The 24,712-nt window shown below is 47.6% G+C and overlaps 1 protein-coding gene across 1 annotated transcript; it reads left to right on the top strand.

The window, feature by feature from the left end:
• Positions 1-2,582: 2,582 nt before the first annotated feature.
• On the top strand, positions 2,583-17,821 carry GPKOW (G-patch domain and KOW motifs; the record flags this gene model as incomplete). The annotated part of the gene is made up of 11 exons (XM_080718521.1): positions 2,583-2,758; positions 4,757-4,911; positions 5,008-5,132; positions 9,481-9,590; positions 12,367-12,580; positions 13,815-13,947; positions 15,179-15,305; positions 15,502-15,625; positions 15,718-15,787; positions 17,516-17,601; positions 17,687-17,821. The coding sequence occupies 11 exons, from the start codon at positions 2,583-2,585 to the stop codon at positions 17,819-17,821; spliced, it is 1,455 nt and encodes a 484-aa protein (XP_080574647.1).
• Positions 17,822-24,712: the final 6,891 nt, after the last annotated feature.

Raw genomic sequence — 24,712 nt, 5'->3', positions numbered from 1 at the left:
TTTTTTATTTTTTTGGTTCTTAGAATTTGGGGCTTGAGCCCAGGGACATTCTAATTCTAAGCTACACACCTAACCCTTTTTATTTTTACTTTATTTTATTTTATTGTGGTACTAGGGATGGAACCCAGGGGCATTCTACCTCTGAGTGATACCCCCAACCCTAATTTTTTTATTCTTTATTTTTGAAACATGGTCTCACCGAGTTGCAAGGTCTCACTTGAAACCGGGTCTCACACTAAGTAGCTGAGGCTGTCCGCAAAAAACAAACCGCAATCCTCTGGTCTCTGCCTCCTGAATGCTGGGATTAAAGAGCGTGCGCCACCATGCCCAGCCTTTAACTTTTTGATTCTTGTATAGTATTGTGGATTGAACTCGGGGGCATTCTAACCCTGAGCTACACTCCCAACCCTATTTTATTTTTATTTTGAAACAGTATGTAGATCAGTGGTACAATGAATTCCTAGTTTGCGCTGTGCCATGGGTGTGAACCGCAGCAATGCAAAATCAACATAACAAAAAATATAGCCAATATGTCAATTTTGTCTGGGAAATATTTCAGTAGTAGAACACTTGCAAGGCACACACATGGGCCTACACTGGATCCCCAGCACTGCAAAAGAAATAAAGAAGCCAGGCTTGGTGGCAAAAGAACACAAGTTAACCTGGCGTGGTGGCATATGCTTGTAATCCCAGCACTTGGGAGGCTGAAACAGGAGGATCACACAGATTTGGAACCAGCCTAAGCTACTTAGTGAGGCTCTCAGCAACTTAGTGAGACCCTGTTTCCACATAAAGTATAAAATAGATCTGGGAGTGTGGCTCAGAAGTACAAAGCCCGTGGGTTCCATCCCCAGTAACACACACACACACACACACACACACACACACACACACACACACACAACACAAGTAATTCCAGTACTTGGGAGGTTGAGACAGGAGGATCACAGATTCCAAGCCAGCCTCAGTAATGTAGCAAGACCCTATTTCAAAAAATAAAATAAAATATGACTGGAGGTAGAATGCCTCCGGGTTCAATCTCCAGTGCCCCCCAAATAAATAAATAAAATATAAAAAGGACTGAGGGTGAAGCTCAGAAGGACAATACCCCTAGGTTCAGTCCCCAGTACCACAAACATTAAAAAAAAGACAGAAAGCAGAGGTAGTTACAGGGAAATATAGGCTACAGAGCAATTATTATATTTTAAGGAAGGGCTCTGATTCTTAAAGCATGAATATATTACATATATTACTTCATATACAGGTAGCTAAACATTTCACAAAAAGAATAAATTATATACAAAAAGTTAGGAAGCAAGCCAGGAGTGGTGAAGCATGCTTGTAATCCCAGTACTTGGGAGGCTGAGACAGGGGGATCTGGGGCTCACTGAAGTTTGGGGGTTTTCTTATGTTTCTGTTTTGGTTTGCGGTGCTAGGGTCAGAAACCAGAGCCTTGAGAAGACTAGGCAAGTACACTACCATTGAATTATATTCCCAGCCCTGAGTTTTTTCTTAAAAAAATTTTTTTTGCAGTAATGGAGATGGAACCCAGGGACATTCTACCTCCGAGTGAAACCCCCAGCCTTATTTTTTATTCTTTATTTTGAAACAGGGTCTCACTGAGTTGCAAAGGGCCTCACTAAGTAGTTGAGGCTGGCCGAGAACCGCGATCCTCCGAGTGTCTCAGCCTCCCAAATGCTGGGATTACAAGTGTGCACCACCACTCCCGGCTCTTAATGATTGTTTTTATCTACATTCCTTATATAACAGAGCACAATAAAGCGCATACAATCGGTGCTCAATAAAAACTTGTCAGCCGGCCGGGCGTGGTGGCGCTCGCTTGTAATCCCCGCGCTTGGGAGGCAGAGACAGGAGGATCGCGCAGGTTCGAAGTCAGCCCCGCTGGCTTAAGAGACCCTGTTTCCAAATATAAAAAAGTATAAAATAGGTCTGGGAGTGTAGCCCGGAGGTAGAAGGGCTTCCAGGAACCCCAAGACCACAAAAAAAAAAAAAAAACTTGTCAGCCGGGCATGGTGGCACACGCCTGTAATCCTAGTATTTGGGAGCTGAAACAGGAGGATCACAGGTTAGAAGCCAGCCTCAGCAACTTACTGAGGCCCTTTTCAATTTAGCAAGACCTTGTTTCAAAATAAAAAATAAAATAGAATGGAGATGTAATCGAGATTGCCCCTAGGTTAAATCTCCAGTACCAAAACAAAAACAAACACATTTGTCTCTCACACACACACACACACACACACACACACACACACACACACACACACACACACACACACACACACACACACACACACACAATCACTGATACCTGGAAGAATGAATAGACCTTTCAACAGGACTTCCTTGTAGAACTACATTTCCCGGCATGCCAGGTAGAGCGAACTCCTACGAATTTTAAAAGAGCGACCTCTGATTCCCACGGTCCATTGTCGGCTTTCGCCGGAAATACCGCAGTGTTTTATGGGAAAGGTAGTTCTCCTTCTCTTCAGCGGGAACCTACCGAACTGAGCCCATACTAAATTTCCCAGCAAGCAGCGCAGGAGCCTGGGAACCGGAGCAAGATGGCGGACGCCGAAGACAGTGTTTTGGCGTCTGCTGCAAATTCAACTGCCCCGATTTCTTTCGGCTTCACTCGCACATCCAACAGGAGGCGGCTGGTGGGTCCGGGAGACGGTGCGAAGTCATCTGCAGAGGAGAAGGATTTCTTGAAGACCGTGGAAGGGAAGGAGTTGCAGAGGTGAAGCGCCGGGTCTTTCCCTCCGTGGAAACCCCTGCAGTGAGCCCAAGGGGAAGGGCGAGATCTGAGTTGTTTGTCCTGGTGACAGTGGCCTGGAAATCGTGAAATTCAATATGAGGGAATTTATGGAGGCTAGAAGGGGGAGTTTGTAGGAAAGGAGGAAATTGGGCCTGGTGGCCGTGGAAGTTAAAGAGATAATATATTATTTTTTTTGTTTTTTCAGTACTGGGGATGAAACCCAGGGGCATTCTACCTCCGAGCCACACCCCTAGTCCTAGTTTTATTCTTTATTTTGAAACAGCGTCCCATTGAGTTGCAAAGGGCCTCACTAAGTAGTAGCGGAGGTTGTCCGCAAACCACGATCCTCCTGTCCCAAAGGCTGAGATTACAAGCGTGCGCCACCCCCACCCCCCGCTGAGATGATACATTCTTGAAGGGGGAGGGTTTTTCGAACACTCTCCCCCTTGGAACAGTGAGGTATGTGCGTTCTGAGAAAGAAAAGGAGGAGAATGACTGGACCCCTAATATGTCCGCTGAACTGATGGGGCTTCCCGAGTGTGGAGAATGGTATGGAGAGGCAAATTTGGGTTGAGGGAGGTTGTCATCAGCTTAATTAGTAAGAGAAAATATGAAGGACCCGAAGGAAGGCCTTCTAGAAAGGCTCTTCTGGAGCCTGAAGTTGGAGACGAATGTAGGCTGACGCTGGTGATTTGTAGGTCATCGTGGTTGAGGGTCTAGGGATGATTCCTGGAAGACACGGAATTTAAAAGCTGGGGGAAGCCGGGAGTGGTGGTACATGCCTGTAATCTTAGTATTTTGGGAGGCTGAGAGAGGAGGTTCAAAAGTTTGAGGCCAGCTTCAGCAACTTAGTGAGGCCCTCAGCAACTTAACCAGACCCTGTTTCAAAACAAAAACGAAATGCGGCTGGGAGTTTAGCATGGAGGTAGAATGTCTCTGGGTTCAACCTCCAGTACAAAATAACGGTTGAGGAAACTATCTGGGCAGAGTGGCACATTCCTTAATCCCAGCAATTTAGGAGGCTGAGACAGGATTGAAGTTTGAGACCACAAAGTACCATGAATAAGTGGGGCCTTGTGGCCATGTCTGTAATCCCAGTACTTGGGAGACTGAGACAGGAAGATCACAGGTTTGAGATCAGCCTAGGCAATTTAGCAAGACTTCCAGAAACTTAAGGAAAGACTGTTTCAAAACAAATAATAAAAAGGGGTTGAGAGGGGTGGTGACATACACTTGTAATCCCAGTACTTGGGAGACTGAGACAGGAGGATCGCAGTTTATGGACAGCCTAAGCTACTTAGGCCTCTGCAACTTAGTGAGACCCTGTTTCAAAATAAGGAACAAAAAATAGAGCAAGGGGTGTCACTCAGAGGTGGAATGTCCCTGGGTTCCATCCTCAGTACTGGAAAGAAAAAGAAAAATAGTGTTGGAAGCCAGGCGTGGTGGCGCATACGTGTAATCCCCAGCATTTGGGAGGCTGAGACAGGAGGATCGTGGTTGAAGACAGCCTCAGCTGTCTTAGGCCCTTTGCAACTCAGTGAGACCCTGTTTCAAAATAAAGAGTAAAAAATAGGGCAGGGGATGCAGCTCAGAGGTCAAATGCCCCTGGGTTCCATCCACAGTATCACAAAAAAGGGGAAGGGTTGGTGATGTAGCTCAGAAATAGAATGCCTCTGGGTTCAATCTAGTACCACAAGAAAAAAAATGTGATGGGTATGTAGCTCAGTGATAGAGTGGAGTGCTTCTGGGTTCAATCCGCAGTACCAAGAAGAAATAAAAAACAGTTTGGGGAACTGCAGGAGAGAATCCAAAGAATTCACCATCAGAGAGAAAACAAGAGAGGCAGATAGCAGAATGGAGGGCCTAGTCCATGCACCTGGGGATGAATTTGGCTCTTGTTTTTCTCTGAATGAAGGAGGATGGTTCAGAACCCCCTAATCCTGCTACTCTCTCAACCTCACCCTTCTGTGTCCACATCAGTGTGAAGCCCGTAGAAGCCCCCAAGGAACTGGTCATCCCACTGATCCAGAATGGCTATCGCAGGCAGCAGCTGGCCCAAACCCCTGGGCCATGCGCAGATTCTGAGGCCTTGGTAGATGGGGTGCTATCTCAGGCTGTGAAGGAGCTTATTGAAGGTGAGTGACCCCCCCTTTGCCCTGCACCAGTGAAGGAAAGAGAAGAAGGTGGAAGGGTAGGGTGGGACCTCATTGCTCACTCCTATTCTTTCTTAGAATCCAAGAAGTCTCTGGAGGAGAGAGAGAATGCGGGTGTCGACCCCACGCTCGCTATCCCCATGATCCAGAAAGGAAGCACTCCCAACGGAGAAGGGGCAGACAGTGCACCCCGGGCTGAGACAGTGAGCTGTCCCCTTGACCCCCACCCGTCCCAGCCTCTGCCCAGTCTGCCAGACTTGCCTTCCTGCGCATTGCAGGAGCTCTCTATGTGTCCTAGAGGCCTGCCACCTATTCCTTCCTCCTTCCATCTTTTTGGAAGGTTTGGATTTGGGGATTGTGTGAATTAGATGGAGAGCAAAGACAATAGGAAATGCAAAGGCCATAAGGTACACGCTGCCCGGCATTGTTTTTGTTTGTTTGGTTTCCTTCCTTCCTTCCCTTTTTCTTTGTTGGGGTGGGTTGTTGAAATGCTTAAGGAACACCAAGGAGACCAATGTGGCTGGGGTGGAATGAGTGAGGGGGAGGTACAGTAGATGAAGGCAGAGGGGGCCAAACCAAGCAGGGCCTTGGCAGCCACAGTGAGAACATGGGCTCTTACTCTGAGTACGACGAGAACCATAAGCTGGTTCTGAGAGGGACCGTGACTTAGGATTTGGCAAGATCCTTCTGGCTGTTGTGAGCAGAACAGACTAGTAAGTGAAGGTGGAAATAAAGGGACCTGTAGTACATGCTAGAGATGACAAGGACTCAGATCAGAGTGGCTGGGGTGAGGCCTGGAAGAATAGGTAGTGTTAGCTGGGCGTGGTGGCGCACGTTTGCCATTCTAGTATTTGGGAGGCTGAGACAGGAGGATCACAGGTTTGAGGATAGCCTCAGCTAATAGTGAGACACTCATCAACCTAACAAGACCCTGTTTCAAAATAAAATTTTAAAAAGGGCTGGGGGTATAGCTGGGAGGTAGAATGTCCCTGGGTTGGATCCCTAGTGCCACACACACAAAAAGAATAGGTAGGGTTGGGTGAGACAAGAGCACAGCAAGCATGCCTAATGGCATCACCACACAAGCAGTGGCACAGTGGCAGAAAATCAATGCAAAGTGCGTCTATCAGGGAGGCAACTTGTATATCCTAAGAGATTGTAAAGGATTATAGGAGTGACAATGGGAGGTGAAACCAGAAGAAATAAGGGGTGTGTCCACAGAAATAATCGAAGTCAAGCCGGGCGTGGTAGTGGCGCACGCTTGTAATCCCAGCTTTCGGGAGGTTGAGACAGGATGATCGCGGTTTGCGGACAGCCTCAGCTACTTAGTGAGGCCCTCTGCAACTCAGTGAGACCCTGTTTCAAAATAAAGAATAAAAAATAGGGCAGGAGGTGTAGCTCGGAGGTCAAATGCCCCTGGGTTCCATCCCCAGTACTACCAAAAAAAAAAAAATCGCCGGGCGTGGTGGTGCATGTTTATTATTCCCAAGCTTGGGAGACAGAGACAGGAGGATCGCGCGGCTTTGAAGCCAGCCTTTCTGGCTTAAGAGACCCTGTTTCCAAATAAAATATAAAATAGGTCTCGGAGTGTAGCCTGGAGGTAGAAGGATTCCATCCCCAGTACCACCAAAAAAAGAAAAAAAAATCAAAGTCTCTTTTGTACCCATCGACTCAACTTTGCACCTCTTCATTCATAAACATTTGTCAATGATTCTTAGGAGCCTACTTCTTCTACAGCCTCGGATCATCCTTTCTTTCAACTGAGCTATTCTCATCAGACTTCAGATGTGTTCTAGATTTTTTTTAATCTTTAAGCAAAAAAGAACCTCACTCTTCTTTCATGTCGAGGCTGGGGCTAGAAGGCAGGGCCTTACACATGCTCGGCAAGTGCTCTTCCACTGAGCTCCACCCCCAGCCTCACTTCACTCTGTATCCTGTTCCAGCTTTGGCCTCATTTCTCGTATTTTCCCTCCTACAGACCTCCTGAAGCTTTCTGCATCTTCAGTGATCACAGTTCCATCCATCCTTCCTCCCACTCAGCTTAAAAACCTAGAAACCATCCTTGACTCCCCTCTATATGTCATACCCTATATCCAGTCTCTCAGCCCAACCCCATCATCTCCCTCTTCAAAGTACAGCCAGAGCCTGAGCTCTTCTCACAACCACCTCTACCAGCAGGCTGGACTGAGACCCCAGTACCTCTCATGGGGACTACCGCCATAACTTCTTCACCAGTCCCTCGTGTGGTTCCCACCCTGACTTAATGCCCTCAGGCTCCTGCTCAGATCTCAGTGATCTTTGCTGCTCCCTGCTCTACCTCCATATATCTGTTTCAGTCACATTGAGTTTCATGATACTCATCATCCCAGTCATGTCCTGCTTCAAGGCCTCTGTACTTACTGTTCTCTCTGCTTGGAACACTTCCTTCTCATTTCCTCCTAGCTCTCCTCTGTCATGTCTTGTTTCTGCTCTCATGTCACCTAAGGGGCACGCCCTTTCAATCTCTGTATCCCCTTAACTTGCTTTAAAAACTTGTATTGAGTCAGATGTGGTGGCACACACCTGTAATCCCAGTATTTGGAAGGCTGACACAGTAGGATTACAGGTTCACAGCCAGCCTTAGAAACTTATCGAAACCCTGTTTCAAAATAAAAAATAAACCCAGGCGTGGTGGCGCACGCTTGTAATCCCCGCGCTTGGGAGACGGAGACAGGAGGATCGCAGAGACCCTGTTTCCAAATAAAAAAGTATAAAATAGGTCTGGAAGTGTAGCCCAGAGGTAGAAAGGCTTCCAGGAACCCCAGTAGCACCAAAAAAACCCCTAAATAAATAAAAAAAATAATTAAAAAATTAAAAATAAAGCCAGGAGCCAGGCATGGTGGCGCACGCTTGTAATCCCAGCACTGGGGAGGCTGAGACAGGAGGATCCAGGTTCACGACCAGTCTCAGCTACTTAGTGAGGACCTCTGCAACTTAGACCGTGTTTCAAAATAATAAAAAACATATCGGGCTGGGGGTGTAGTTCGGAGGTAGAATGCCCCTGGGTTCCATCCCAAGTACTGCAAAATAAATAAATAAACAAACAAGGCCAGGAATGGTGGTGCATACCTATAATCCCAGTTCTCGGGATGCTGAGATAGGAAGGTCACATTTTCTAGGACAGCCTCAGCCAAGAGTAAAAACCTAGCAAGATCCTGTTTCAAAAAAAATAATAAAATAGGGCCAGGAAAGTAGTTCAAACGTAGAATGCTCCTGGGTTCAATCCCCAGTACTACACAAAAAATTAAAAACTAAAAAGGGTTGGGAGTGTAGCTCAGAGGTAGAATGCCCTTAGGATCAATCCTCGGTACCAAAAAGTTTTTTCTGAGACAGAGTCTCACTCTGTTGCTCATGCTGGCCTCCAACTCCGGGGCTCTAGAAATCCCCTCTATTGGGAGTGGTGGTACATGCCCGTAATTAATCCCAGTACCTGGGAGGATGAAACAGAAGGATTGTGGGTTTGAAGTCAGCCTCAACGATGTAATGAGGCTCTCTTTCCAAATATAAAATAAGTCTAGGCATGTAGCTCCGAAGTACAATGCCTCTGGATTCAATTCTTAGTACCAGAGAGAGAGAGAGATTCCCCAGCCTCAGCTTCCTGAGTAACTAAAAAGTACATAGTATACATACCACTGCACCATGCACTACTTTTTCTTCATATAACTTGTCACCTGATGTATCATGTTTTCTGAATCTGTTTTGTTGTGTGTCTTAACACCTAGAACATGAGCCTGCTGGGCGTGGTGGTACAACCTGTAATGTGGGAGGCTGACACAGGAGGATTGTAAGTTCGAGGACAGCCTCAGCCAAGTAGAAATCTCAGCAACATTGTGAGACCCTGTTTCAAAACAAAAAAATAGAGCCGGGCGTGGTGGCGCACGCTTGTAATCCCAGCATTTGGGAGGGTGAGACCGGAGGATCGCGGTTCGCGGACAGCCTCAGCTACTACTTAGTGAGGCCCTCTGCAACTCAGTGAGACCCGGTTTCAAAATAAAGAATAAAAAAATAGGACAAGGGGTGTAGCTCAGAGGTCAAATGCCCCTGGGTTCCACCTCCAGACCCGCAGAAAGAAAGAAAGAAAGAAAGAAAGAAAGAAAGAAAGGAAGGAAGGAAGGAAGGAAGGAAGGAAGGAAGGAAAATAAAAATAAAAAAGGCTAAGATTGTAGCTCAGAGATAGAACACCTGTGGGTTCAGTCCCTAGTGTAACACACACACACACACACCCCGTGAGCCCCACAAAGGCAGAAGGTTTTGTCTGTCTCATTCACTGCTTTATCCTCAGCACTTGCCAAATAGAATAGTACTTGGCCCAGAACAGGTGCTTTGTAACTGCTAGGACTGAATATGGAGGAGTAAAGTGAGGGATGGTGAGAGGAAATTCAAACTTCACTTCGAGGTGACTGATCAAGTGCCAGAAGCATAGAGGGTCAGCCAGCAGGTGACACAAGTGCATTTCCAAGAGAAGACACCATTGGCAAAGTCTGACCCTCCTTTCTCTGCCTGAACCCATAGATGCCAGAGGAGGCTGACTACGAGGCCGTGCCTGTGGAGGCCTATGGGCTGGCGATGCTGCGGGGCATGGGCTGGAAACCCGGCCAGGGCATCGGCCGCACCTTCAATCAGTGAGTTCTGGGCAGCGGAGGGGGGTAGACAGGTGGGCTATGAACAAGACCCCCATGATTCCACCAGCCCAGAGCCATCCAGGCAGGGAGCAAAGATGCATTCTTCACCCTAACCAGTAACCCCTTTCACTACTATCAATCTCTATATCCCTTTATTTTTTTGCTGGTACTGGGGGTGGAATCCAGGGGCTTTTCTACCTCTGAGCAATACTCCCAGACCTATTTTACACTTTATTTGGAAACAGGGTCTCACTAAGTTGCTGAGAACCTCACTTAGTAGCTGCGACTGGCTTTGAAACTGTGCGGTCCTCCTGTCTCAGCCTCCCAAGCGCGGGGATTACAAGCGTGCGCCACTACACCTGGCTCTGCATCCCTTTAAAACTCCACAAGACAGTCTTTTTATGTAAAGGTTGCCTCTCCAGGCATTGGTTTTCTCATTTGAAAGATGGGTAACAGTACTGGACTTCACAGGTCTCTTTTGAGACTTAAGTTATACCCATGAGCTGGAGAAGATGGCATAAACCTGTAATCCCAGTACTTGGGAGGCTGAGACAGGAGGACCATAGACTTAAGGACAGCCTCAGAAACTTAGACCCTGTTTCAAAATAAAAAGCTAGGAGCTGGGTGTGGTGGCACACGCTTGTAATCCCAGCATTCAGAAGGCTGAAACAGAAGGATCAAGGTTCACAGCCAGCCTCAGCTACTTAGTGAGGCCCTTTGTAACTCAATGAGACCCTGTTTCAAATTAAGAATAAAAAATAGAGCTGATAAAAAATAGGGCTGAGGGTGTAGATCGGAGGTAGAATGCCCCTGGGTTCCATTCCTAGTACAACAACAACAACAACAATAATAATAATAATAATAATAATAATAATAATAATAATAAGTTTTAAAAAATATTATTATTTTATTTGGAAACAGGGTCTCACTAAGTTGCTGAAAGCCTCACTAAGTAGCTGAGGCTGGCTTCGAACCCGTGCGATCCTCCTGTCTCAGCCTCCCAAGCGCGGGGATTACAAGCGTGCGCCACCACACCCAGCTTAAATTTTAAAAATTAAAAAAAATTAAAAGCTGGGTATGGTGGCGCAGTATTTGTAATCCCAGTATTTGGGAGGCGAAGACATGAGAATCACAGGTTCAAGGCCAGCATTCATAACATAGTGAGGCCCTCAGCAACTTAGTGAGACCTATTTTATTTTATTTATTTTTTGCGGGTCTGGGAATGGAACCCAGGGGCATTCGACCTCCGAGCTACACCCCCTGTCCTATTTTTTATTCTTTATTTTGAAACAGGGTCTCTCACTAAGTTGCAGAGGGCCTCACTAAGTAGTAGCTGAGGCTGTCCGCGAATCGCGATCCTCTGGTCTCAGCTTCCCGAAAGCTGGAATTACAAGCGTGCACCACCACACCCAGCTGAGACCCTATTTTAAAATAAAAAATAGCCAGGCGTGGTGGCGCACACGCTTGTAATCCCCGCGCTTGGGAGGCGGAGACAGGAGGATCACGCAGGTTCAAAGTCAGCCTTGCTTGCTTAAGAGACCTTGTTTCCACAGCTGGGCGTGGTGGCACATGCTTGTAATACCAGCATTCGGGAGGCTGAGACTGGAGGATCTCGGTTCACGGTCAGCCACAGCTACTTAGTGAGGCTCTCTGCAACTTAGTGAGACCCTGTTTCAAAATAAAAGAATAAAAAAATAGGGCAGGGGATGTAGCTCAGAGGTCAAATGCCTTTGGGTTCCATCCCCAGACCAACAAAAAAAGAAAAACAGAAGAGAGACCCTGTTTCCAAATAAAAATATAAAATAGGTCTGAAGTGTAGCCCAGAGGTAGAAGGGTTCCATCCCCAGTACCACCAAAATATTAATAATAATAATAATATAATAATAATAATAATAATAATAATAAATAATTAAAAAATAAAAATAAGGCTGGGGGTGTGACTCAGAGGTAAAACACCCCAGGGTTCAATGTTCAGTGAAAGAAAGAAATTTCATCAAGGCATTGTGGCACATTCCTCTAATCCCAGTAGGATGAGACAGGAAGATTACAGATTCAAGGCCAGCCTTAGCAAGACCCTTGGCAACTTACCTCTACCCTCAGACCAGAAGTAGAATGCCCTTGAGTTAAATCTCTACTACTAAAAAATGAAAAGAAAAAAGCCATGCGTGGTGGCGCACACTTTTAATCCTAGCATTCAGGAGGCTGAGACAGGAGGATTGCAGTTTGCGGACAACCTCAGCTACTTAGCGAGGCCCTTTACAACTCAGTGAGACCCTGTTTTGAAATAAAAAATAAAAAAATAGGGCAGGGGGTGTAGCTCGGTGGTAGAATGTCCCTGAGTTCCATCCCTATTACTATAAAACAAAGAAAAATTTCCATTTTTGTGGGCCAGAATTAATCCTAGAGCTGGGGGTGTGGCTCAATGGTGGACTGCTTTCCTAGCATGCACAAGGCCCTAGATTCCATCCCCAGCACTGCAAATAGAACAAAAAAAAAACCAGACAAATAGTCCTAATATGAGATGACAAAGGGCATTCTTTTTTTTTTCCTTTGAAACAGTGTCTCACTAAATTGCAGAAGGCCTCACTAGCTGAGGCAGTCAGCAAACCTGGATCCTCATGTCTCAGCCTCCCAAGCACTGAGATTACAAGTATGCGCCACCACACCCAGCTTGGGCATTCTTGAAAATACCATTGTGTTGGGTTTGGATGGTGAGAAGGGGAATGAGGCTCTGAAAACTGGCACATCTCCAACAAGTCTGTCTTCCTCTCTGCAGAGTAGTGAAACCCCGTGTCAACTCATTGAGGCCCAAGGGGTTAGGGCTGGGTGCCAACTTGACTGAGGCCCAGACATTGGTCTCCAGCAGCTCCTACCACCCACCGAAGCCAGGTGCGGAGCAAGAGAAGGATAAGGAAGACCAGCCTCAAGGGCTGGTGCCTGGAGGAGCTGTGGTGGTCCTTTCTGGCCCCCACCGAGGCCTCTACGGGAAGGTAAGGAACCAAGATATACTTGGAACCCAAGCCAGTACCAGGGAAGATTGATTTGAGGGGCCAGAGGGAGGAAGAATTGGGTTTGGGGTGGAAAGGCTAAGAGTCCTAGTTTTTCTAGGCTGTCTGGTCCACTTCCTAAGGGGGGGGGAAAAAAGGAGCAAGGAGCCAGGCAGGCGTGTTAACACGTTTGTAATCCCAGCATTTGGGAGGCTGAGACAGGAGGATCATGGTTTCACAGACAGCCTCAGCTACTTAGTGAGGCCCTTTGCAACTCAGACCCTGTATCCAAATAAAGAATAAAAAATAGGGCTGAAGGTATAGCTCGGAGGTAGAATGGCCCTGGGTTCCATCCCCAGTACCACAAATAATAATAATAATAATAATAATAATAATAATAATAATATTAATAATAATAATAGAAGAAGAAGAAAGAATATTTGGAGCCAAGTATGGTGGTGTACATCTGTAATCCAGGTACTTGTGAGGCCAAGACAGGAGGATCACAGTTTTGCAATCAGCCTCAGCAACCTACTCCCTCAGCAACTTAGCAAGACCCTGGATTTTTTGTTTGGTTGCTTTTTTTTGCAGTACTGGGGATTTTACCCAGGGGCATTCTACCTCTGAGGTACACCCCCTGCCCTATTTCTTTTTACTCTAAAACGGTCTCACTAGGTTGATGAGAGTCTCACTAGGTTGCTGAGACTGTCCTTGAACCTGTGATCCTATTGTCTTAGCCTTCCAAATACTGGGATTATAGTCTTGCACAACCACACAGCAAGACCTTGTAGTAAGATAAAACAAAATATAAGTCAGGCATGGTAGTACACGCTTGTAATCCCAGTATATGGGAGGCTGAGACAGGAGGATTGCAGGTTCACAGTCAGCCTCAGCATCTTAGTCTCTCTACAATTTAATGAGACTGTGTTTCAAAATAAAATAGAGCTGCGGGTGTAGCTCAGAGGTAGCATGCTCCTGGATTCAATCCCTAGTATCACACGCACAGAAAAATCGGGCTATGGGTATAGCTCAGAGGTAGAATGTTCACCCCTGAGTTCAATCCCCCATACCAGAAAAAATAAAAAAGAGTATTTGAGTAACACAGTCTGCTAAAGCAGACACAGGAACCAAGCCTGATCCCAGCTGTCAGGGGTCCAGCCTTTAGGAGGTAAGTGCTGGACAGTGTGGCCCTAAGGATGTGTGGTTTCTTCAACCCCTGACTCCCCCCACATTTTAGGTGGAAGGCCTTGACCCTGACAATGTGCGAGCCATGGTGCGTCTGGCGGTGGGCAGCCGCATAGTGACTGTTAGTGAGTACTGTCTCCGGCCTGTCTCCCAGCAGGAGTTTGATGCAAACTCTTTGCACTCTGGTGAGTGAGTCTCTTCTATAGCTGGGGGAGTTGGAGAAGCATTTGACAGGGGCACAATATATCTCATGAGGTAGGTTTTTCTGCAGAAGACATAGGTAGTGATGTGTCTGGCAGGTGTGACTTCCACCAATTAGAGGTCAGGAAATGAGAAGAGATATAGGAGGTGTTCCCTCCCTTCCTCCCTCCCTTCCTTCCTTCCTTCCTTGTTTTTGTTTTTTTGGTGGTACTGGCAATGGAATCCAGGGGCCTTCTATCTCCAGGTTATACCCTCAGCCCTATTTTATTTTTTATTTGAAAATAGGTTCTCCCTAAATTGCTGGGAACCTTACTAAGTTGCTGAGGCTGGCCATGAACCTGTGATCCTCTTGTCTCCACCTCCCAAGTACTGGGGTTATAAGCGTGTGCCACCATACCTGGCTTTTTCATTTTTCTTTGATGATGTTGGGATGGAACCCAAGGCCTCATACCTGCTGGCGATCTCTCACTGAGCTATACCCCCAGCCCAGTTTATTCAGTGTGATTGAATAAAGGGTGATCTACTGCCCTGGATCTTTAACCTCTCTCTCTTAAGGGGGATAAACAGGTATGGAAACCAGTTCCTGTCTTTTGGGGATGATGGCTCTCTTTTTCTAGGCTTTGAGACCCACTACAGTTAGGGTGTGACCAAGAAGGGGGCAAGGAATAGCCCAGGTGATGGAATGGCGGTAGGTAGGGTAGTTCAGAGATAGGTGCAGACAGCTCTCCTGGGCTCTGTAGTGTGCTCTAGGCAAGTGCCTCGGGTGAACACTTGGTGAGGGGTGTGTAGATGAGAGAAGCTTCCTGAAGGAGGCCAAAACAGTGGAGAAGAAAGAAAGAGGCATTCTCATGTCCCTGGCAAAGATGCAGTGAGAGCTGGGCATGGTGGCGCACACTTGTAATCTCAGCATTCTGGAGGCTGAGACCAGAGGATTACGGTTCACATACAGCCTCAGCTGCTTAGTGTGGCCCTCTGCAACTCAGTGAGACCCGGCTTCAAAATAAAGAATAAAAAAATAGGGCAGGGGGTGGAGCTTGGAGGTTGAATGCCCCTGGGTTCCATCCCAGACCCTTAAAAAAAAAAAAAAAAGATGCAGTGCGAGAGGTGTGCTTTGGCAGGAGGGAGGTGGCTCTAGGCTGAGACTCATCCTTGGAAGGAAAGAGCAATAAGACACTGAGGCTCCTTCCTGGCTCTCCCCCATATCCCCTCAAACAGTCCAGGTGAACAAAACTTCCTCGGGACAACAGAATGGAACCACATCATCACGGAAGGCCCTCCAGAATCAAGACCTCCATGTTCGGTGGGAAGACTCAGAGGGGAAGCGGAAACAGCCTTTGGACCGGTAGGACCCTGGGCATCTGGGATAGAGAAAAAAGGCTGGAGTGCAGGGAGGCTCGAGCAGATAGAAAGGCATGGAGGGCATATAGATGGAACCAGAAAGGGCAGTATGGATGGGTTTCACAACACAGGGAAAGGGGGGGGGGTGGGGATGTGTATGTGGTTAAGACCTAAACCTTGTGCTGGGCCCCTTTCTACAGGCAGGACGGGCCTGCAGCCAAGAGTAAGAAAACAGCCCCCAGAAGCCAGCACTGGTTGCACAGGGACCTGCGTGTGCGTTTTGTGGACAAGCTGCACAAGGGTGGCCAGTATTACAACACCAAGGTGCAAAACCCACAGCCTGATTACACTTCCTTACCCAAGGACCCTGCCCCCTCAACCCTAACCTCTCGCACCCCCCTCACCTTTCTCCCCAGATGACAATTGAAGATGTCCTGAGCCCAGATACCTGTGTATGTCGGACAGATGAAGGCCGAGTCCTGGAAGGTAAGTCTGAGCTGTAGCAATTGGGGCATTCCCCTCCTGGAGGCTACTGGAGAGGGTGTTCCAGGCCAAGAGCCTGGCCCAGGTACAGCTGGGGTGCTGGCAAAGGTCAGGCTCTCCAAAAGGTCCGCATCCTCTTATAGAACATGAGGCACTTCTTTGAGAGTTATCATCTAATACATGCTTTCTGTATCTGTCATGTAAGCATAGAGAGCACTAGTTCAGTGACTGACACCTTTACAGAGATGTATCAGGCTCCCAGTACATGGCAGGGCTGAAAGTGTGCCTACAATGAACAGTGTCTGTAGCTGGACATAGTAGGCCACACCTGTAATCCCAGTTACTTGGGAAGCTGAGGCAGCAGGTATTCAAGGCCAACCTGGACAACTGAACAAGACCCTGTCTCTTTGTACGGGTTTTTTGTTTGTTTTTGGTACTGGAAATTGAACCCAAAAGCATTTTACCTTTGAATTTGACCCCCAGCCCTGTTCATTTTCAAATTTGAAACAGGAGCCGGGCATGGTGGCTTATGTTCGTAATTCTAGTACTTGCAAGGCTGAGGCAGGAGGATCCCAGGTTCACGGCTAGTCTCAGCAATTTAGTGAGGTCTCCCACATTTCAGTGAGACCCTGTTTCAGAGTAAAAAATAAAATCTGGTCAGAGTCCTGTGGTGTAGCTCAGAGTAGAATGCCCCTGGGATCAAACCCCAGCACCAAAGAAAATAATAACAACAACAATAATAATAAGCCAGGCATGGTGGTGGACACTTGTAAACTCAGCATTTGGGAGGCTGAGACAGGAGGATCGTGTTTCGCGGACAGCCTCAGCTACTTAGTGAGGCCCTCTGCAAATTAATGAGATCTTGTTTCAAAATAAAGAATAAAAATAGAGCTGGGGAGCCAAGCGCATGCTTGTAATCCCAGCATTTGGGAGGCTGAGGCAAGAGGATCATGGTTCGAGGATAGCCTCAGATACATAGAGGCCCTATGCAACTCAGAGATGCCCTATTTTAAAATAAAGAATTAAAAAATAAGGCTGAGGGTGTAGCTCGGAGTTAGAATGCCCCTAGGTTCCATTCCCAATACTGAAAAAAATAGGGCTGGGGTTGTATCTCAGAAGTAGAAAGACCCTGAGAGTTCCATCCCTATCCCCAGTACTATCAAAGATAGAGTGAGAGGGAGAGGGAGAGGGAGAGGGAAAGACATAAAAGAAAAAGAGCTGGGGTGTAGCTCAGTGGTGGAGTGCTTCCTTAGCATGTGCAAGACCCTGAATTTAATCATTTAATCCCCAGTATTGGGGGAATAAAATGCCTGCTATTAACCCTATCCTGTTTTTCTTATTTTTTATAGTAATAAGGATGAAACCCAGGGGCATTCTACCTCCAAGCTACACTCCCAGCCCTATTTTTTTTCTTTATTTTGAAACAGGGTTTCACTGAGTTTTAAAGGATCTCACTAAGTAGCTGAGGCTGTCCTCAAACTGCAATCCTCCTGTCTCAGCCACCCGAAAGCTGGGATTACAAGCATGTGCCACCATGCCCAGCTTTAACTCCACCCACCCTTTATTGTTACAAATTGCTCCTCATTTTCCTTACCAGTGAAGTGAGTGTGAAGAGACTCAGTCGGTTAACAGATTGTGGGGTGGTTCTAGGGAATGTGGCAAAGGCCCTTCTGACAACACCTGGCTGGGCTGGCCCTTGCTGCAGGTCTCACTCCCCTCCCTCACCTGCAGGCCTCAGGGAAGATATGCTGGAGACGCTGGTTCCAAAGGTGGAGGGCAACCGCGTGATGGTGGTCCTGGGGCCACAGGCTGGAAGGGTAAGTCCCAGACCAAGAAATGGGCTTTGAGGGATGACCCAGGGTCTGGGCGGGCCTTTCTGACTCTACCCCACTCCCACTCCAGGTGGGCCATCTGCTGAGCCGGGACAGAGCACGCAGCCGGGCATTGGTGCAACTGCGGCGAGAAAATCAGTTGGTGGAGCTTCACTATGATGCCGTCTGCCAGTACATGGGTCCCAGTGACTCAGATGAAGACTGACAGAAGACCACGCCCATCACACAGGTCACTGCCAACTGTCTACAGTCTGAGAAAAGATGGGAAGACACTTGCCCTATCCTCTTCCCCTGCAGTCCTGTACTGCAGGGATAGGAGAATGGATGAATGGACCACAAAGGAGATTTAAACCCAGTATTTACCAAAATTGATTATATAAAAACCATTTTAAATATTCAGTAAATCAAAATAAATTGTGCGCAGAATGTGAGTTACAAAGCCAGGTGTGGTGGTGCATGCTTGTAATCCTGGTACTTGGGAGGCTGAGACAAGAGGATCATAGGTTTGTGGCCAGCCTCGTCTACTTAGTGAGGCCCTCTGCAACATAGACCCTGTTTTGAAATAAAGAATAGCCGGACATTGTGGCGCACACTTGTAATCCCCACACTTGGCTGAGACAGGAGGATCACACAGGTTCAAAGCCAGCCTCAGCTACTTAGTGAGGCTCTCAGCAACTTAGTGAGACCCTCTTTCCAAATAAAATATAAAAAATAGGTCTGGGAGTATAGCCTGGAGGTAGAAAGCCTCTGGGTTCCACCCCCAGTACCACCAAAAAAAATGGAAATAAAAAATAGGGCTGGGGTGTAGCTCCGAGGTAGAATGTCCCTGAGTACTGCAAAAAAAATAGGCCTGGGCACGTAGCTTGAAGGTAGACTGCCCCTGGGTTCCATTCCCAGTGCTGCAAAATAATAATAATAATAATAATAATAATAATAATAATAATAATAATAATAATATAGTAATAATAATAAATAGAGGCCAGCCAGGTGTGGTGGCGCACGCTTGTAATCCTAGCATTTGGGAGGCTGAGACAAGAGGATTGTGGTTTGCTGGCAGCCTCAGCTACTTAGTGAGGCCTTCCGCAATTTAGTGAGACCCTGTTTCAAAATAAAGAATAAAAAATTGGGCAGGGTATGTAGCTCAGAGGTCAAATGCCCCTGGGTTCCATCCCCAGACCCGCAAAAGAAAGAAAAATAGAATCTAGGTATGGTGGCACATGCTTATAATTTCAGCATTTGGAAGGCTGAGACAGGTGTATCGCTGGTTGGAGGACAGCCTCAGCTACTTAGGTCCTCTGCAGCTTAGTGAGACTGCCGGAGCCAACCGGCAAAAGTACGGGTTCTGGAGAGGGGTGAGGATGAAAGAATTCAATTCTAAGAATTTGATTCAAAGAATATTTAATTATATCATGGGAGGATTGCCAGTACACTCCCCGGTCAATATCTCTACTGACCGATCCCAGGTTTATCCCTCTCTTCCTATTTATACAGCTCCAGGTCAGTCAATCCCTCATGCCATCACCACCTGTGCGCATAATGGTCAGGTTAATCAATCCCACCTTGAACTTTTCATGACCCCAAACCTTATTGACTCTGGGCAAAGGACAGTCAGAAGTATTCTTTTAGGGGAAAACCTTAATGGCTCCCCAGATGAAACCCTGTTTCAAAATAAGAAAAACTAGGATTGAGGATGTAGCTCGGAGGTAGAATGTCCCTGGTTTCCATCCCCTATACCACAAAAAAAATAATAGTAGTAAAATAGGGCTAAAATAATAGTAGTAAAATAGGGCTAAGGGGGATAAGTAGCTCAGAGGAAGAATGCTCCTGAATTCAATCCCTGGTACCACAAAAAATGAAAACTATGAAGTATATCCCCTAACAGACAATGAGAATCTGGAATGCCACATCCATCCTGCACAACCCCCTGAGTGCTATAGTTTGGATAGTAAATATTCCCCAAAAAGCCATGTGTTAAATAAAGGCTTGGTCCTTGGGGTGGTGCTGTTGAGAGGTACTACAGACCTTTAGGAGGTGAGTCCTAGCAGGAGATCTTTAGATTGGGGGTTGCTCTTGAAGAAGAATGAGGGACCTGGTTCTTTCTGTTCGCTCTCAGCTCCCTGGCTTAGGAAGTGAGCACTTGTGCTCTGCCCTGCATCCCCACCATGGTGTCCTGCCTCACAACAGACCCAAAGCGGTGGAGCCAGTCATGGATTGGGGCCTCCAAAACTCTCCTGTTTTTTAGGCCTTTCAATTTTTTTTTGAGCCAGGCATGGTGGTGCACACCTGTAGTCTCAGTACTTGGGAGGCTGAGACAGGAGGTTCACAGGCTTAAGGACAGTTTTAGCAAGTAGTGATAATCTCATCAACCTAGCAAGACCCTGTTTCAAAATAAAAATAAGCCAGGCGTGATTGCACACACTTGTAATCCCAGTACTTGGGAGGCTAAAACAGGATCACAGGATTGCAGCCAGCCTTCGCTACTTAGTAAGGCTGTCTACAACTTAGTACTACTCAATTTCAAAATAAAGAATAAGCCAGGCGTGGTGGCGCATACTTGTAATCCCAACATTTGGGAGACCGAGACAGGAGGATCCAAGTTCGTGGACAGCCTCAGGTACTACTTAGTGAGGCCACTGAGTGAGACCCTGTTTCAAAATAAAGACTAAAAAATAGGGCTGGGGGTATAGCTTGGAGGTAGAATGCCCCTGAGTTTCATCCCCAGTACCACACACACAAAAAAAAGAATAAAAAATAGGGCAGGGTAGGTGTAGCTCAGAGGTTGAATGCTTCTGTGTTCGATCCCCAGACCCACAAAAAAAAAATCGGGCTGGGGGTGTAGCTCAGAGATAGACTACTTCTGGGTTCAATCCCCAGTACCATAAAAAAAGGACTGGGGGTATAGCCAGTAGAATGCCCATTTGTTCAATTGATATTATCACACACATACAAAAAGGCTTGAGAGTGTAGTTCAGTAGTACAGCACTTAGCTAGCATATTAGTGAGGCCCTGGATTTCCATCCCCAGCACCACAGAAAAAAAAGAAAGATCATTTTCAGAGGTCACTGAACCTTTTTCCTTTATAATGGTCTGAGATACGAAATAAGCAACAATAATCAAAGCTTTAGACACAATTCTTTTTTTTTTCAGTGCTGGGGATGGAACCCAGAGGTATTCTACCTCCGAGCTTCACCCCCAGCCCTACTTTTTAGTCTTTATTTTAAAACAAGGTCTCACCGAGTTGCAAAAGGCCTCCTGTCTCAGCCTCCCAAATGCTGGGATTACAAGCATGTGCCACCATGCCCACATAGACACAGTTATTTCTATCATCCTTGATCATGAACTCATGGATGTTAATAACTGGTATTTGATATAGAGATAGACCACCAATAAAACATTGACAGGCGGAATGTAACACAGACTAGAAAATTCAAAGTCTTATTTAGGAACAGGATAATAAAAGTAAATTTAGCCAGGCATGGTGTCACACACCTATAATCCCAGTATCTGTGAGGCTGAAACAGGAGGATTGCAGGTTTGAAGCAAGTCTCTGCAATTTAGCGAGAGTCTATCTTGAAATAAAAAACTTAAAAAGGCTGTGGGTGGGGTGTGGTGGTGCACATTTATAATCCCCACTCCTGGGAGGTGAGACAGGAGGATCCCGCAGGTTCGAAGCCAGCCTCACTGACTTAAGAGACCGACCCTGTTTCCAAATAAAAAATATAAAAAGAGGTCTGGGAGTGTAGCCTGGAGGTAGAAGGATTTCTAGAACCACAGTACCACCAAAAAAAAAAAAAAAAAAAAAAAAAAAAAAGGCTGTGGGTGTATTTCGGAGGTAGAACGTCCCTGGGTGTCATTCCCAGTACCACAAATTTAAATAAATACAGGTAGAACTGGGTGTGATCATGCACACTTGTAATCCCAGTACTTGGAAGGCTGAAACAGGAGGATCACAGGTTCAAAGCCAGCCTCAGCAATTTAGTGAGTCCCTGCTTCCAAATAAAGAATAAAAAACTAAACAGGGCATGGTGGCATATGGTTATAATCCCACCATTTGGGAGGCTGAGACGAAGATCGCAGTTCGTGGGCAGCCTCAGCTACTTAGTGAGGCCCTTTGCAACTCAGTGAGACCCTGTTTCAAAAATAAAGAATAAATAATAGGGCAGAGGGTGTAGCTCGGAGGCAAATGCCCCTGGGTTCCATCCCCAGACTTGCAAAAAATAAAAAAATGAAGAAAAATAAAGAATACAAAATAGGGCTAGAGGTGTAGCTCAGGGGTAGAATGACCCCTGGGTACCATCCCCAGTAGTAAAAAGAATAAGACAGGCATGGTGGCACTTTCCTATAATTCCAGTACTTGGGAGACTGAGACAGGAGGATCACAGGTTCAAGGACAGCCTTATCAAGTAGTGAAACTCAAAAATGTAGCAACCGTGGTTTCAAAATTAAAAATAAGCTGGGTGTGGTAGCACACCTCTTGTTATCCCTGTACTTGGGAAGCTTAGACAGGAGAATCACAGGTTTGAGGACAGCCTCAGCAAGTAGTGTGATTCAAATCAACCTAGTGAGAACCTGTTTCCAAATAAGAAAATCAGGATTAAAGCCAGGCATGGTGGCGCACGCTTGTAATCCCTGCGCTTGGGAGGCTGAGACAGGAGGATCCCACAGGTTCGAAGTCAGCCTCGGCTACTTAGTGAGGCTTTCAGCAACTTAGCGAGACCCTGTTACCAAATAAAACAATAATAATAATTTAAAAAGGTCTGGGAGTATAGCCCGGAGGTAGAAAGCCTCTGGGTTCCACACCTAGTACCACCAAAAAAAAAAAAAAAAAAAAAAGGAATAATTTAGCCGGGCGTGGTGGCGCACACTTGTAATCCTAGGATTCGGGAGGCTGAAACCTGGAGGATCACGGTTCGCGGACAGCCTCAGCTACTTAGTGAGGCCCTCTGCAACTCAGTGAGACCCGGTTTCAAGATAAAGAATAAAAAATAGGGTAGGGTCCGGGCCTCTGGTCCCGACCCTGGGCGGGTGGGCAGGCGCTGGCAGGGCAACCCTAGGCGACACCCTCTCTACCCGGAAGGACCCTGTGGTCTGGGCCTCTGGCCCCAACCCTGGGTGGGTGGGCAGGCGCTGGCGGGGAACTCCTAGGCGACCCCTTTTCCACTCGGAAATACCCTGTGGTCCGGGCCTCTGGCCCCTACCCTGGGCGGGTGGGCAGGCACTGGCGGGCACCCCTAGGCAACCCCCTTTCCACCCGGAAGGACCCTGTGGTCTGGGCCTCTGGCCCCGACCCTGGGCGGGTGGGCAGGCGCTGGCAGGGAACCCCTAGGTGACCTACTCCCCACCCGAAAGGACCCTGTGGTCCGGGCCTCTGGCCCAGACCCAGGGCGGGTGGGCAGGCTCTGGCGGGGCACCCTTCCGTGACCCCCTTCCATCCGGAAGGACCTGGGCCTCTTTCCCCGACCCTGGGCGGGTGGGCAGGCGCTGGTGGGGCACCCCAGGCGACCCCCTTTCCACCCGGAAGGACCCTGTAAAAAAAGAAAAGAAAAAGAAAATATCGGACAGGGGTCAAGGAGGCTGTGGCGGATGCCAGGATACTGGAGATGCAAACAAAACTTATACAAATGAACTGGAATTATTGGGGAAATTCCCCGCTAAAGAGGACTGCTTCTTCTCTACATTGTTAAGAATCTTGACATCACCTGTAAGGAGAGAGACTTTAGCAGAGACCAAGGAGACAGGCGGTGCTGAAAGTGGTGTCCGTGTTGGCGGTGAAGACTTGTATTCAGGAGAAGCAGAAATCAGACCCTACCAACCTTATTTTTTTATTTTGGAGAAATTACACCAAAGGTCAAATGCTACTGTCACACATGCTCAGGAACACTGGACAACATTCAGAGTGGAAAAAGAGCTTGGGAAAGATTTGAAATGGTGGAGGCAGTGGCAATGGCAGTGGCCAGTACTCAGGGGAGGCAGAGATCTGATGCATTACACCTGGAACCTTTGAAGTAATGACCCCAGAGGAAGAATGCTACCACCACACACCCTCGAGAACGTGGGACAAATGGTTGGGCGAAGAGGGTGCTCGGATTAGAGCCTGCCGAGGGGGGAGGCCGGCGACGGACACAGCAAAGCTGGGATTGGAGCCTGTCGTGAGGCAAGGCCAGTGCTGGAGCCTCCGAGGCCAGGATCAGAGCCTGCCAAGGGGTTAGGCTGGTGCTGGGGCCAGCGAGGCTGGGATCGGAGCCTGCCGTGAGGCAAGGCCGGTGCTGGGGCCTCCAAGGCCGGGATCGGAGCCTGCCAAGGGGTCAGGCCGGTGCCGGGGCCAGCAAGGCCGGGATCGGAGCCAGCCATGAGGCAAGGCTGGTGTGGGGCCTCCGAGGCCGGGATCAGAGCCTGCCGAGGGGTTAGGCCAGGGCCAGGGCCAGCGGCCGTCATTGAAGCCTTCCATGAGGCAAGGCTGCTATTGAGGCCTCTGAGGCTGGGATTGGAGCCTGCCGAGGGGTTAGGCCGGTGCTGGAGCTAGCGAGGCCGACATCAGAGCCTGCCGTGAGACAAGGCCTGTGCTGGGGCCTCCAAGGCTGGGATTGGAGCCAGCTGAGGGGTTAGGTCAGCGTCGGGGTCAGAGAGACCAGAATCGAGGCCTCCCATGAGGCAAGGCCTCTGCTTGAGCCAGCGAGGTCTGGATCAGTCCACCGGGTAGCCAGGACACAACTGGGGCCGTCAAGAATAGGATCGGTATTTGCAACGCGGCATGCACAGAGAAATATCGCAGAAAATTAAAACCAGATGCTTCCCCTAATCAGCAATAACTAGGAGGAAAGGTGCAACAGGAAGTGGTCGAGTTATAGAAAGGGCCCTTTAGTGAAGCAATTAAGGTGACCAATCAGAGGGTATGGAATAGGGGAGTATGGAGTCTCTTTAAAAAGCAGGAGGTACATAAACAAATGTATCAAAGTTAATCACCAAACAAGCATGGGATCAGGGAGGGGGAGGGAATGGGATGGGGACTGGATGAGGGCTAATTGGATGATGTGTGCTTATATATCTTCTCAAGTCTTGTATTCCAATGTGATGTATGATTACAATGCACCAATAA

The sequence above is a fragment of the Muscardinus avellanarius genome, assembly GCF_963383645.1.
Source record: "Muscardinus avellanarius genome assembly, chromosome: X".
NCBI lineage: Eukaryota > Metazoa > Chordata > Mammalia > Rodentia > Gliridae > Muscardinus > Muscardinus avellanarius.
This window is presented reverse-complemented; position numbering and strand designations above follow the sequence as displayed.